Here is a 14,497-nt window from a genome sequence, read left to right on the forward strand (position 1 = left end):
TTTGTCTATTAATGACTTAGGACAGATTCTACTTATACACGTTACTTGCTGTCTGTTATTTAGGTAAGATTCCATTAAGTCCAGCACATTACCTCTAATTCCACACGCATATAACTTTTCCAAGAGTAAAGTGTGGTTAACATAATCAAAGGCCTTGGTCATATCCATATATAATGCAATAACGGGTATTTTTTTGTCAACACATTCAAAAACCTTAGTAAGAAAATTATATATTGCTAGATTTGTATCTTTATTTTTTCTAAATCCGAACTGTTCCTTGGTTAAAATTTTATTTTTTTCGAAATAGTTACTGAATCTGTTGTGTATTACTTTTTCTATGATTTTAGAAAAGATGGGAATTAATGCTACAGGTCTATAATTATTAATATTCAGTTTGTCATTTTTCTTGAAAAGTGGTTTTATAATCGACACTTTAAGTTCATCGGGAAAGTAACCTTTTTCTATACATAGGTTTATTATATAGCTAAGTACAGGAGCAATAATCGGAGCAACAAACTTAACAGCCTCTGTTGTGATATTGTCATAGCCACAGCTTTGTGTATTTTTTAAAGACATTATTATTAGATAAATATCATGGGGTATGGTAGGATACATGTAAATGGAATTTTCTGTCAAGTTCAACTCCGATTTATTATTATCATCCATACGATTTTGTAGTGGAGCTACTTGATCTATAAAATGATCATTGAAGACTTCAGCTATTTCTTTTGGATGTTTGATTATTTTACCATTGTGTGTAATTGTTGAAATTGTTTCTGTTGGTAATTGTATTTTTTCCCTTTTTATTACATAAAGCTGTTATTTTTTATTACAAAAGCCACTCATAAGATATGAATTTATTGCAAAGTACAGTTTATAAAGCTACTTCTCCAAGATGGAACTTTTGTGAGCAACTGGCCATTGTTAGACGAACCAGCCTTGCTTAAATAGAAATCCTCATCATCATTATCTATCCAGCCATAGGACGTCCACTGCTGAACCCAATCCTCCCCCCAATGATTTCCACAATGGCGGGTTGGTGGCGACCTGCATCCAGTGCCTTCCTGCTACTTTTATGATGTCGTCGGTCCACCTTGCGGGTGGACGTCCTACGCTGCGCTTTCCGGTACGTGGCCTCCACTCCAGAACCTTGCTGCCCCATCGGCCGTCAGTTCGGTGTACTATGTGCCCTGCCTATTGACACTACAGCTTTCCATCGAGCTAGACAAAATATAGAAATACCCAATGTATTTTCTTCCAGCCGTCCTCTCGTGTGCACTCAGGCCAACATTTGGGCCATAAAAAGCCGTTTTAGCCAATTGTCCGCAGATCAATACGGAGCATGACTGATGCTCGTAAATCTAAGCTGCTCTAATGGAATGAAATTCCATAAATATCTATGTCATAATGTCACAGCGTTCCAAATGAATGGGAGTTTGGATGATGGGCGATTTTATTTAATACTAAGCGACCTAATTGCAAAGCTGAAAAATTATATCAAGGTAGGTGTGCAGCTACCTTAATACTCGTATATTAGGATATAAGTTTTCATAAACTTAATGTTAAAGTTTTCATAAAACATTAAACATACGTTAATTTGTGAAGAAACGTGCAGAAACAGAAAATAGGAAGAAGTACGCCATTTGTAATGCAACAAACAAAGTAAATAGACAAACTCAAAGCAAAACCAAAAATAACATTAAAAAGAAGTTTGTCCATATTCACTGTTTCCTGCGTAACATATTTAACAAAATGAAGCCTTCTTCGCTTTGGGATTTAGTAACTAAATAGACTGTACAATAACCAATAAGTATATTTCATCTTTAGGGACCCGCCAAGCAATCCCACTGGTGGGCCATCCACCACTTATAAGATCGTGTTCGGTCAAAGTGAAAATACATAATCTGGTCCTTACACCTGCATGTTGTTTGTCTTGTTTAATACTTCATACCTATGAGATATTCACCTCAGTCTGCACCTAGTGTTATTATAATACCTATATACATACGAGTATGTAATGTTTATCCAGCTGTGAAATCGGCTCTACCAGACTAGTGCTATAAGCATTTCTAAAGCATTATCTACTTGTTTTATCATACTCATTTTAAATAGACTGATTTATTTGTGATTGACGAAACCCTTTTTTAAAAATAAAACGCACTTTAAAGCCTATTTTGGGTACTCTTTTCTCTTCACAAAGAACTATAATTTAAAATATTATTTTACCATTTTCGTTGGGTACATTATTCTAGACTGTGTATAATTATTATGTCAACATTAACTAAAGACAAAAAAAATCTCTTAGAAAATAAGAATGCACACTTAATGATGGACGATATATACTTACGTATATCGTATACACGTGTAACTGTCACTAAATGAAAGAAGGCAGAAGCTTAATCAGTATTAAGAGTGATGACGTCACAAAATAGCGGCTGACCCGCCTCTGAAGGTCTCAATTACGTCATCAAAGATGTGGCAGGATTACTCACACAAATTACTTGGCCACGATAAAAATGAGGCCGCTCGAGAGATAGGGTCTTATCGTTTCACAAAAAGTAGGGGGAAACCGCGTTTCATGACAGTATTAAACAAGTTTGCTAACAGGTTGCTTGTGACGGAAGAAATTGGTATTAAACTTGACATTATGAATAACAAAATTCGTTATTAATCACTAAATCAACACTATATTTATAAAACAAAGTTGCTTTACTGTCTGTGTATCCCTATGTATGCTTAGATATTTAAAACTTTTTTGATGCGGTTTTTTTTATAGATAGAGTGATTCAAGAGGAAGATTTGAAGTATAGTACATTGTACCTGTACGAAGCAGGGGCTGGTCGCTAGTTACACTTAAAACACTAGCTTATGTCTAAGGGTGGGTTGCACCATTTTACTTTGAGTTTAACAAACGTCAAAAATCTGTCAAACTCCATACAAAATACACCGGCTAAGGTCAAAGTTAGGTGGTGCAACTCGGCCTAAGTGTTAATATTATTATTTTTTGTAAACAACGAGAGTGAATAGGCACTTACAGGTTACACTTATTGCGGTCAAATACCTGCTTTGTTCAGCATTAAAAAACAATTGAATGTTGAAATGTTCAAACTATGCTTTCTGATCAATTTGTAAGCCTCAATCTTGTAAATTCTCGTACTAAATCAAGCTTAACTATCTAGTATCTTATGTAGCAGTAACAAGAGCTATTTTCCAACTGTACAGTCTGACCTGCTGTGGCCTGTGCATGCGGTGGCTCCGGAGAATCCTGGCACTGGCAGGCAATTAACGGACAGAACCGACTTTAACCGCACGTGTAGTGGTTACATTGCGAATTTGTATGGGATTAGCAAGTATTATAAGGTAAATTTTAAGTTCTTGTTTGCCTGTGATAGTGACACAAGTTTTTTAGAATTAGATTTGAGTTAATTGAATTTGATTTAAAATACTCATTTAGTAAAACAATATTTGTTCATACATTCCTCAAAAATGGTTAGGATGAACTATATTTGTAAATGTAAGGAAACCCAAAGCAAAAATAAACTTAATTCAAGTTACTTAATTAAGAAAATGGGATGAAAAGCGCAAAGTACACCCCAACAAACATTTACCTTTATATCTTACTTCTGGGTTATTTCGGTCATTCGCTCGAGTACGGGTAAAGTTGAAAGTACAAAAGTCGACTTTTTAATCCAGAGCCGTAGCCAGTGTTCCGGGATAAAGTGCTGCACAAAGGGTGCAATATTTGCTTCGAGACCAAAGCGAATTCGCGATAACCCGTCCCGTCGACTTACAACTGCCTGGGGTGGAATAACAACTCTGTTTATAGGAAGTGCAAAGTAATTACGAAGATTTGATTGGTTAAAGTCAGTTTAGTTTCTGGTAAAATCATGGATATTCAATAGGGTATATTTCCTGTGTAAAATTCGATAGTGTAAAATCATGGATATAATTTCCTGGGTAAAAAAGCAAGAATTTGAATTAATCCGTCGGTTAACTTATCAAAAAATACTCGACACGTACCTATTTTTCACTTTTTCAAAATAATGAAAATTGAAAGAGATAAAGCGCGCCAAAGTTCAAAAGAAGAGGCCCGTGACGTCAAGGTGTGCTTAAAAGTGTAGCACTTTCTGACGTCACGCTGAACTTAACTTAATAACTTCGTAATTATTTATTTAATTGACACCTCTGAAAGACAGAGTAGTCTAGTACATGAAATATTTCAAGAGAAGCTCTCCAAATAGAAAAAACTGCTAACTTAGAGCAGACAGCAGTTTCAACTGCTTTATCAGTTGCTAATACATCCTCTGAAAAGGAACAGAAGGGGTGAAACTTACAATTTTCTTTGTGACACTCCACAGAACACGCCCGCAGTTAGATTAGCTCGCTTCTGCTCGATTGGAGTCTGTTGTGTACGGCGAGCACTTTCGTAAGCTCTGGATTAACGCTTATAGCTTTAAGCTAAACTTAAGCTTTTAAGCGTCTGCCAAACATTTGGCATACGAGTAAATGTGGTGCGGTGTGAGATGAATTAATATATGAGGACTAAAGAAGTAATCGTTATCATGATGACAATCAGAAGGCTTAGTGTGAGTTTACATCAAAAGTCCTCACTAATGAGCGCGTTTAAAAACATAATGAAAATGATTTTTTTTATTCTTGAGAGCATAAATATTTTGAATTTATTAAGTTACTAGCTTTCCGCCCGCGGCTTCGCCCGCGTGGAATTTTGTCTGTCACAGAAAAACCTTATCGCGCACGTCCCTGTTTAAAAAACCAGGATAAAAACTATCCTATGTCCTTTCCCGGGGCTCAAACTATCCCTATGCCAACAGCAAAATCGGTTCAGTGGATTAGGCGTGAAAGCGACACAGACAGAGTTACTTTCGCATTTATAATATTAGTAGAGATAGGGATTACAGTTTTCGAGTGAATGCATGTGCCGCAAACATTTTATGGCTTTCATTTGTTCCTATTGCCTATTGTTCCTTCATTTCATTACAAATGGATGATATTTCGATCATTCAATGAATTCTGAATGGGTTTGAAACAGTCTATTTCAAAGGCTTTAAATATTGTTTTGAGCATTCTATTATTTTAACATTTGAAAACAGTTTTTATAATACCACGAAACACATTTCAGTACAAATACAAGTGAAGTTAAATAATTTTAGTTGGAATAAACGAAACACCGACCTAAATACACAATGCCCTGGGCTCCTACGAATACCATTTCGATGTACATATTTCACCTGTCTCTTTTGCACGAACTGCGGTATCAGTATGTGTATGAAAAACGAATAGATTTGATAATTTTATTAACAGAGTTGTTTCACCTGTTATAATGGATGGATCACTGGAATTCTCCTTTTTGTTATAAAAATAACTATTTTTTGCAATAAACGGATTAAGCTAACAAAGTAACAATGTATTTAGCGGTAACACTATAAAAAAGCCCCGCATTGACATGTTTGTTAACAGTTGTATGACTATGAAGTTTCGAGTCTTATATTAAGTATGTAATTTACTTAAGTAGTTTGTACATAACCTAACTATTGCTGATTGTTGTTTTGGTTTAAAATGTTAGAAAATGAAATAAAGGCAATTTCAAAGCGTGAGTCAGATTAATATACAGTTATTAAATGTGTGTTTGGATAGGGTCTAAATAGGAGTGGTAAAATCGCCGAAAAGCACGTAATATTTTCCTTGTCACGTCAAGATCGGTATTGTACGAATAAAAAACCACCTCAGGTATAGTTTTCGCTGGAACACTACCGTCATTCGGCCTTCTCCAATAAATATTCACACGGCAGGCGTTACCGAGGACTTTGACAAACTACGACCATACCTCACTATGCTATAACACCTGAAGACATTACCAATTGGCGATGAGAAATAACCCGCATTTTTTACCAAGGGTAACACCACACTAAAGTTCTTGTGATATTATAAGAAACTAGTTGCCATATAGACAGTAGTAGTACAGTAAAAAAATACGTTAGGAAATGAGTGAAATTTCATGAGCTTTGAAATTTTTGTTTTTAGTTTAACTCTATAATCATCATCATCATCTCAGCCATAGGACGTCCACTGCTGAACATGGGTAGGCCTCCCCCAATGCTTTCCATGCTGCCCGGTTGGTAGGGGCCTGCGTCCAACGCCTTCCTTACTACCTTGTGGGTAGACGTCCCACGCTGCGTTTTCCGGTACGCGGCCTCCACTCCAGAACCTTGCTGCCCCATCGGCCGTCAGTTCTGCGTACTATGTGCTCTGCCCATTGCCACTTCAGCTTGCTAATCCGTCGGGCTCTATAAAGTAGGTCCAAAAGTATTTTTGGAAGGTAATTACATAATTCATGACGTGTTGGCATCTACAGATTGGCCTACATTAAATCAGAAAAGTTGTCAAGAAAAGGTACTGAACTGACTTGGAAATTCTAAGATGAACACTGCTAGATGTAAACGGCCCGGTCAGCTGCCGTGGCGTTTAGATGACGATGATTATGATGATAACCTGTTCGAATTTATCAAGAAAAAGTCCACTTACCAGCTTAGGATCACGTAGTGTGACCTACCCTAAACCGATACAGGTTGATGGACGCACAGGAAATTGAATCTTGGACCGTTAGCAATCGTTAGTGACTGCGGGAAATAGACCTTCTAAAAATGTAATTAGAACGATAAAATATTGCTTTCGACTTGTCAGAAACAACGAAAAAATGGTTAAGCAGAGTGTAGTATTCGTCTTTGTTTCCATTTCTATTACAAATGAGATTTTAAAAAGCTGGCTAAAGGTAGAGCGTAAATTATATCTTGTTTTTGCATTTATTTACACAGCTTCTCTACATTCCAAAGCTACATTTAAAGTAAAGAATTTTTATAATTGAATCTAATTTTAAACATAAATATGTTTCATGGTTTTTATAACCTTTTTAGATTCTTGGCATGGGTATACAGACCATAGATGAAATGTCTCCTTAGTGGTACATAAACTGAAACGGTGCAATGGCTTAACATTTTTTCACGCACGGGCACATAATTAAATTTCCTTTGCACAGTCTGGATTATCAAGTCCTAAAGCAATCTATACAGTGNTGTCAAGTTCAACTCCGATTTATTATTATCATCCATACGATTTTGTAGTGGAGCTACTTGATCTATAAAATGATCATTGAAGACTTCAGCTATTTCTTTTGGATGTTTGATTATTTTACCATTGTGTGTAATTGTTGAAATTGTTTCTGTTGGTAATTGTATTTTTTCCCTTTTTATTACATTCCATGTTGCCTTGGATTTATTTTTAGCTTTAATAATATAATAGTTATTTTGAGATTGTTTGGTTAATGAGATAATTTTTTTTAATTTTTTTGAATATTGTTTAAGTTTAGTTTTATTTTCTAAGTTAGGGACTTTCCTATACTGCCATAACATGTGACATTTACGCTTACAACATTTTCGAATGCCATTCGATACCCATTTAGGTTTTTTAGTTATTGAGTTTTTGATTCTTGTAGTCGGAAAACATAGGTTATAAAACAGTTTAAACATGTCATTAAATTCTCTAAAGGCTACGGATGCGTCCAACTGCTCAAATACGTTGTTGAAGCTTAAACTTTGGAGACACTCTTTAAATTTACGCATATTATCTTTGCTAAAATCGCGTTTTTCCGAATACCAGTGGGTTCGAAAACATGATTTTCGAACAGGGCATTTGATGACCTGGGCTGTGTGGTCAGATAGGGCGAGATCAACAATGTCTGTTTTACTTCCTCGAATGTTGTGGGCTATGTTGTCAATACATGTTCCGCTTATTGGGCGCGTAGGTTCGCGTACACTTAGCTTTAAATTATAACAGAGTAATATGTTTTCAAATTGGGTCGAATATTTCGTTGTTTTTAAAATGTCAATATTAAAGTCACCACATAAGATGACTTTCATATTTTTAATAAGGCAATATTGGGTTAAAATGTCATTTAAATAATTAAAATAAATAGTCATGGATTGTAATGAATTATTTGGTGGTCGGTATATACATATTATAGCTATATTGTGATCTACTAATTCAACCCCACAGCTTTCGATAAAGTTACATTTTCGGAAACCTCGAAAATCTAGTTCCCTAATTGCATGGACGTTCCTAACAAGTATGCAAGAGCCCCCACTACGACTATTCCTGCAACAACTGGCGGCTAATTTGAAGTTTGGTATATTGATATGTTCACGGTCACATTCTTTCATATTATGTTCAGATATACACAGGACGTCAATCAGCTTATTCTCCCGGACCATATTCCATAAGTTTGCGCATAATAGGTCTGATTTATTGAGGAGTCCATTAATATTTTGATGTAAGACTAAAATATGATTATAAACAATATAGTTGTCATTTAGGTCATACATAGCTTGAACAGATCGCTTTGTGATGTTATTCGACTGTATCATGTGAGGCACGAAAAAAGTCATCATCAGAATCCGTTGAGGAGCAATATGTTTGGTTATTTATATTAACACCAATGTCATGTTCATGCAGTGAAGGGCTGGTCTGTGTATAGACCTCACAAGTAGATTTATATTCTCTGTATGTTTCACGTGACTTAGAAATGTATTCTAAATATTTATTTGTGTAATTTAGGCGTAGTATAGATTTAAGTAACAATTGAGTAGCCTGTAATTTATTAAAATATTTTTGTTGTCCATACTCGTTATGTAAGTTTGTGTCTAGTGGTACAAAAGTTGCATTCGCGCTCAAATTACAAATATGTCTTAAAGTATCATTCAACATTCTCAAATTCAGATTTACGTTTTTATAGACTTTTCCAACCAAGATATTTGTATTTTTAATCTTGCATAGATTATAGTATAAGAAGGACTGTAAATTCATGGGATTGTTATCATTTGAGCCACCTAAAATTATTACAAAATCTGAGTTGGTAAAATCCTTACAAAACATTTCGGCAGAACATAGAATTTCACTAATTGGGGCATTAGGTTTTATGATAGAGGTTACAGTAAAAGTGTCCCCCAGATACATCTGGAGCAGTCTTCTCATTCCGCGTCCAGTTTGATCCGCAAGAATCAATACTTTCTGTTGTCTCAGTCTTATCGGTGGTAGACAGGTCTTGTTCTTTTTCAATTCCATTAACGCTTCATATTCGTGTCTTGGATTCTTGATAGGTTGATGTTGAATGTTTCTATTCGTAAAGATTTCCGTAGAGTTATGTTCCACTAGCGTTCCCATTTCTTTATGACATTTCTGTGGTGTACTACTTAATTTATTTTCTATAGACTTTTCCTTGCATTCATCATTGATCTCCTTCTTATTATGGTGTTGATTGTCTACATGCTTCGGTTTATTATTAATACCTGAGGATATATTATCCTGGGTTTTAGAATTTATCAAACTTCTGTCGATTGCACCAATTGTAAACTCTCTTGAAGATGTTCTAGGGAGACCCATTTTCAAAGAAGGATATTTAAGACGTTTTTGGTATTGTGGGGAATAAAATTTGATTGGTGTTTGGTGCAGAGGAACGTTGGATCCGCTGATGCCTACAGATTTATACCGAGCAAGTTTTTGTTTGTTACATAATATCTCTTTCTTTAGATTGATATTTTCAGTATTTAGATTGTCTATTTCTGCATTCGCAATTTCCAGTTCAATTTTTAGTTTATTTATCTGTTCCATTGTCGTTATACTTTCATCTTTATTTCCAAAGCTATTAGGTAGGCTTTGGTATGATATATCCATTTCGCAATCACTGTGCACTCGTTCTGTATTCAAATTTCGTCTTCTTTGTGTATTAAGGGGNTTAATATTACTTTCATAGCTGTCCATTGTGATAAATATTATGTAGTTCCAATGACAAACTCCAATGATAAATAATAAATAAAAAATACTTTTCTGTGGATTTGAACTTGGGTCCCACCGGATTACGCCTGCCGCTCAGCCAAATGCGCCACGATGTCTTAAGTCGTGGTGACGAAATTTAGTATATGAGAGTTCAAGTCAGATGATCAGGACTGTTTTACCGACACTATCTACGTAGTCTGTCCTGGGGTCAGCTAGATGTCACTGTTTTGTATGAATAGTACTGTATTTGAATAAAAAACGATTCGCACACAAATTGTTTTGACGTTTTTTACAATATCTCACTGTTTAGCTTAGTTTTCTTCAAGAATGTTATCAGAAGAGATCAATACGATTAAGTCCAATGTTTATTTATGCTTAACACACATTCTATGTAGCTAGTCACTGTTCTAGTCACTAAGTTATTTTGGTAACTTTTTTATCGGATTAGTCACATATTTTCTCTGGATAACACTTTCACAGGTAAGTTACACATAGATGTTTAGTTTTTTGTATATTGAGCACTTCAAAATGTAGGTTTTATATTTTTAATTTGAACTAAATCACGGATGCAATGTTTACATCTTGATGACTTTTTTTTTTTTTTTTTTTTTTTTTTTTTTTTTTTTTTTTTTTTTTTTTTTTTTTTTTTTTTTTTTTTTTTTTTTTTTTTTTTGACGGTTGGAGGGGTGTGACGTAAGCGTGCCCCACTACCGCCGGATATCGAGTCATAACAAGTACTTTTTTGTATTGTATGCTCTAAAATGTTCGATGCCTAGTACAATGAGAAGTGGACTACCTGGTAAATATGAAAATCTCTTCGGATGCAGCGACTCGTATAATTACGGTCAAACTTCACTTAAGGTAAGTTTGTTTAACCATAAATTATGAACCGATTTGAACAAATCTTTTTTCTTCCCCGCGGACCTCGACAACGAGTAGACGTGCCAAACGCTTTATCAACTTAAAAATAAATAATTAAATCTAAATTCTACAGTTTAAATGAAGTGAAAAATTAGGAGTGCATAAACAGGAGGATGTCCAGTGAAGCGCAACAAGGACATACATGTGTGTGAAAGTGACGGCTAGCGGTCCCTGAGTGCGTCCTTCACTGCTGCCTGCGCGCACTCCGCACACCCGCTTCGACGCCTGTCTCCCTGGTACCTCGACCGCATAGTTGTAAGCGGAACTCACCTACTGAAATAATCCGAGCAAATTCCACCGCGTGCGTGTGACCTCCTGGGCGGCTCTTGTTGCCTGGTACTTTCCGTCAGAAAAGAGCTGCACTTATCTACTTCGTAATCTGGCACCAAGTGCTAATCAATACCTACTTACGCCCTCTGTGACCCTAGTACAAAACACAAGAACATGCCTCTGAAGAGAACTCCCCCTCCGTCCGTATCCCCGCTACGCGGTGAGGCTGAGCCGGACGTGGCGGCTCCTCCATCGAGTCGCCCAGAAAGTAAGGGCGTCACACTAAGACAGAAACGCCCTCGAGAAGAGATTACTATGGGTGATTTCATGGACAGTATGAAATCTATGTTCAAGGACTTCAAGGACGAGCAAAATCGTAAGTTTGACTCACTGCAAAGTTCAATAGCGGAGTACAGAGACCAACAGGAAAAAAGGCTAGACTGTCTACAAAATAAGTTGGATGAAATTTGCAAACAAAACGAGGACATACGCAATTCTATTGAGTTTCTCTCGCAGGAAAACTCCGAACTTAAGTCAAAGGTCAATAAAATGGAAAGTGAACGAAAGGAGGACAGTGCTTTCGTTAGACTCCTGGAAACCAAAATAGACAATCTAGAAAGACAAAATAGGTCAGCAAGTATTGAAATCCGTAATATCCCGGTACCCAAATCTGAGACGAAGGAAGACTTAATGAACGTTCTTCAGAAAATTTCAAAGGCCTTGAAGGTCGATCTGGCTGCTTCAGACGTCTCTGATATCTTCAGGGTCAGTACCAAGGTCCTAACAAACAAACCTATAGTCTGCAACTTAAATAGTGTACTCCTGAAAGAGAGGCTTTTGAAGGGCCTTAAGGATTTTAACAATACCCACAAAGCAAACAGATTCAGCACCGAACACATCAACATTCAAGGGACCTCACAACCTATCTTCATCTCAGAAAATTTGACACCAAAAATGAGAAGACTTTTCTTTCTTGCAAGAAGTTTTGCTGGCTCCAGTGGTTACTCGTTTTGCTGGATCTCGCGTGGACAAATATACCTAAGAAAAAAGGAGGGTGAAAAAACCATACGAATCGACTCTGAAGCAGATCTGAGTGGCCTGGAGAAGACCACCTGATTAGCCTTAGATAAGTTTAATTTTTTATACAATCTTGCCTTTGAAACTTTCATTTATAATGTACTACTAATACACACAAACAATCAAGCTTCATTAAAACACAACTCACACAAAGCACACACACTCTACTACACAACTCACCTCTCACAATCACTAAACACCCAGTACATATTGAATTTGTGCGTCTGTCCACTGAACAAATCGTACTCTTGTCAATCGCAATCGAATATAGTGAACCAGACTGGTAATTTCAACAAAAAACCAGGGCAATTTACACAGAATTTTAATCTCAGCAAGGATAATTTTACATGTTCCTACCAAATCTTATTAAATAATTATGGATAATACTACTATTAATACTCTAAATAAAGAGATTGATAATTTTCGCATTTTTGACTCCTACTATTGTTCTCCACAGGACTGTTCATCTTATATTGATCATAAGTCTGATTATTTAAAAAATTTCCACGTGAATATCAGAAGTTTAAGCAAAAACTTTGACGAGGTCCTGATATTTCTGTCTAGAATGAATACTGATCCGGATATTATTATCTTAACGGAATCTTGGCTCAGTAAAATTGATAATCTCCCTGTACTACAAGGCTACAAATCGTACAAATCTAACGCACAGAACCAGAATGATGGCGTTGTTGTTTTCACAAAATTAGGTTTAAAATGTGAAGTAGCTGTTGCTGACCTAAGCGATTGTAGTAGTTTGTTACTCACTCTAAATGGGGCAATAGCAGTTGTAGCTATCTATCGCTCACCTTCAAACAAAAATATTTTTAACTTTTTGGATTCTTTAAACGACTTATTACTCACCTTAGCAAAATATGAAACAACTGCGATTATAGGAGATATCAATATAAATATCTTGTCCGAAAAGCGTGAACCGAGACCTGAGCCCTATCTAAATCTTCTGGCATCCCATGGACTCTTACCTGCGCATTCTTTTCCAACACGCGAGGACAGATGTCTGGACCATGTCATGTTTAGAAGTGGAAAGAGGATAGTAACACTAGTATTTGACTCTTACTTCACTGATCATGCTTCTATTCTGACATGCATCAACCAAATGAAAGTGACATGTCCCTCTAAGCTTATCTTGCGCGTAAATCTACGCTCTATTGTCAATGAAATAGGACATACTGATTTCTCTGATGTTCTAAACTCAGGTGATGCTAATACTGCTGCAAATATCTTGGTGTCCAAAATCTCAGAACTTATTACAAAAAATACAACAACTGTTAAGACTCAATGCAGAAAGCGAATCATAAAACCCTGGATCACTCCTGGCCTTTTGAGATGTATCCGGAATCGAGATCGATTACATAAAAACTCAAAATCTAACACTGATAATTATATAGCTAAAATCACTTACCTAAGATATCGCAACTTCTGTAATAAATTATTAAAAAAACTAAAACGAATACACGAACAAAATGAACTACAAAAAGCTAAGTACAACTCTAAAGCAACGTGGAATGTCATTAAAACTATTACTAATATGCAAACTAAGTTACCTCCATCTGAAGAGCTACTTACCCTCTCAGCTGAACCCGAGCCATCCTTGAATAAAGTGAACGACTACTTCATTAGTGTTGGGACTGATCTAGCGTCAAAAATACTATCTAGGCAACTTAATAGTACGAGCGAACCAGCCAATCGATCACAAAAGATAGATAGTAACCCTATGGGAACTTCTATGGCCTTACTTGAAACCGATGAAGAGGAAGTCGCTGGTATAATTATGGGTCTTCGTTCTGACAGTGCCACAGGTTATGATGGAATCTCACCCACCATCCTTAAATCAGCGAGTAACTCTCTCGTACCTTTAATTGTACATGTTTGCAATCTTAGTATTGCTACTGGGGTTTTCCCTGACGCATTTAAACAAGCACTAGTGCATCCTATCCATAAAGGAGGGGATAAGCGTTCCTTAAATAATTACAGACCCATTTCTGTCCTCACTGAAATGTCTAAGGTTCTAGAGAAGATATTGAATAAGAGGTTACTAAGTTATCTGCACAAATTTAACATAATAGCACCGAATCAGTATGGGTTCAGAAGCGGCTTGTCTACTGAGGATGGGGTCATGGAACTTACTGAGTTTATAGCCAAAAATATTGACAATAAAGCTAAAGTGATTGGTACATTCCTTGACCTCTCCAAGGCTTTCGACACTGTTTCTGTTCCGATGCTGATTAACAAGATGGAACAAATAGGTATACGGGGAACGATTTTGAATATCTTTCGCGACTACCTCACTGGCCGTCAACAGAGTGTCAAGCTGGGTTCATACACCAGTGACAAGCGTCCTTTAAGCTACGGAGTTCCACAGGGT

At 36.4% G+C, this 14,497-nt stretch overlaps 1 protein-coding gene across 1 annotated transcript; it reads left to right on the plus strand.

Annotated features, from left to right (window-relative positions):
• Positions 1-11,211: 11,211 nt before the first annotated feature.
• Positions 11,212-12,153, plus strand: LOC114360767 (uncharacterized). The gene has a single exon (XM_028315555.1). The coding sequence runs from the start codon at positions 11,212-11,214 to the stop codon at positions 12,151-12,153; it is 942 nt and encodes a 313-aa protein (XP_028171356.1).
• Positions 12,154-14,497: the final 2,344 nt, after the last annotated feature.

This window comes from Ostrinia furnacalis, unplaced genomic scaffold, assembly GCF_004193835.3.
Source record: "Ostrinia furnacalis isolate ACB-3 unplaced genomic scaffold, ASM419383v2 OfSCF5169, whole genome shotgun sequence".
NCBI lineage: Eukaryota > Metazoa > Arthropoda > Insecta > Lepidoptera > Crambidae > Ostrinia > Ostrinia furnacalis.

What these genes read in the sequence shown, in the direction of transcription:
- LOC114360767 (XM_028315555.1), top strand. Translation starts at nt 11,212, where the DNA reads ATGCCTCTGAAGAGAACTCCCCCTCCGTCCGTATCCCCGCTACGCGGT.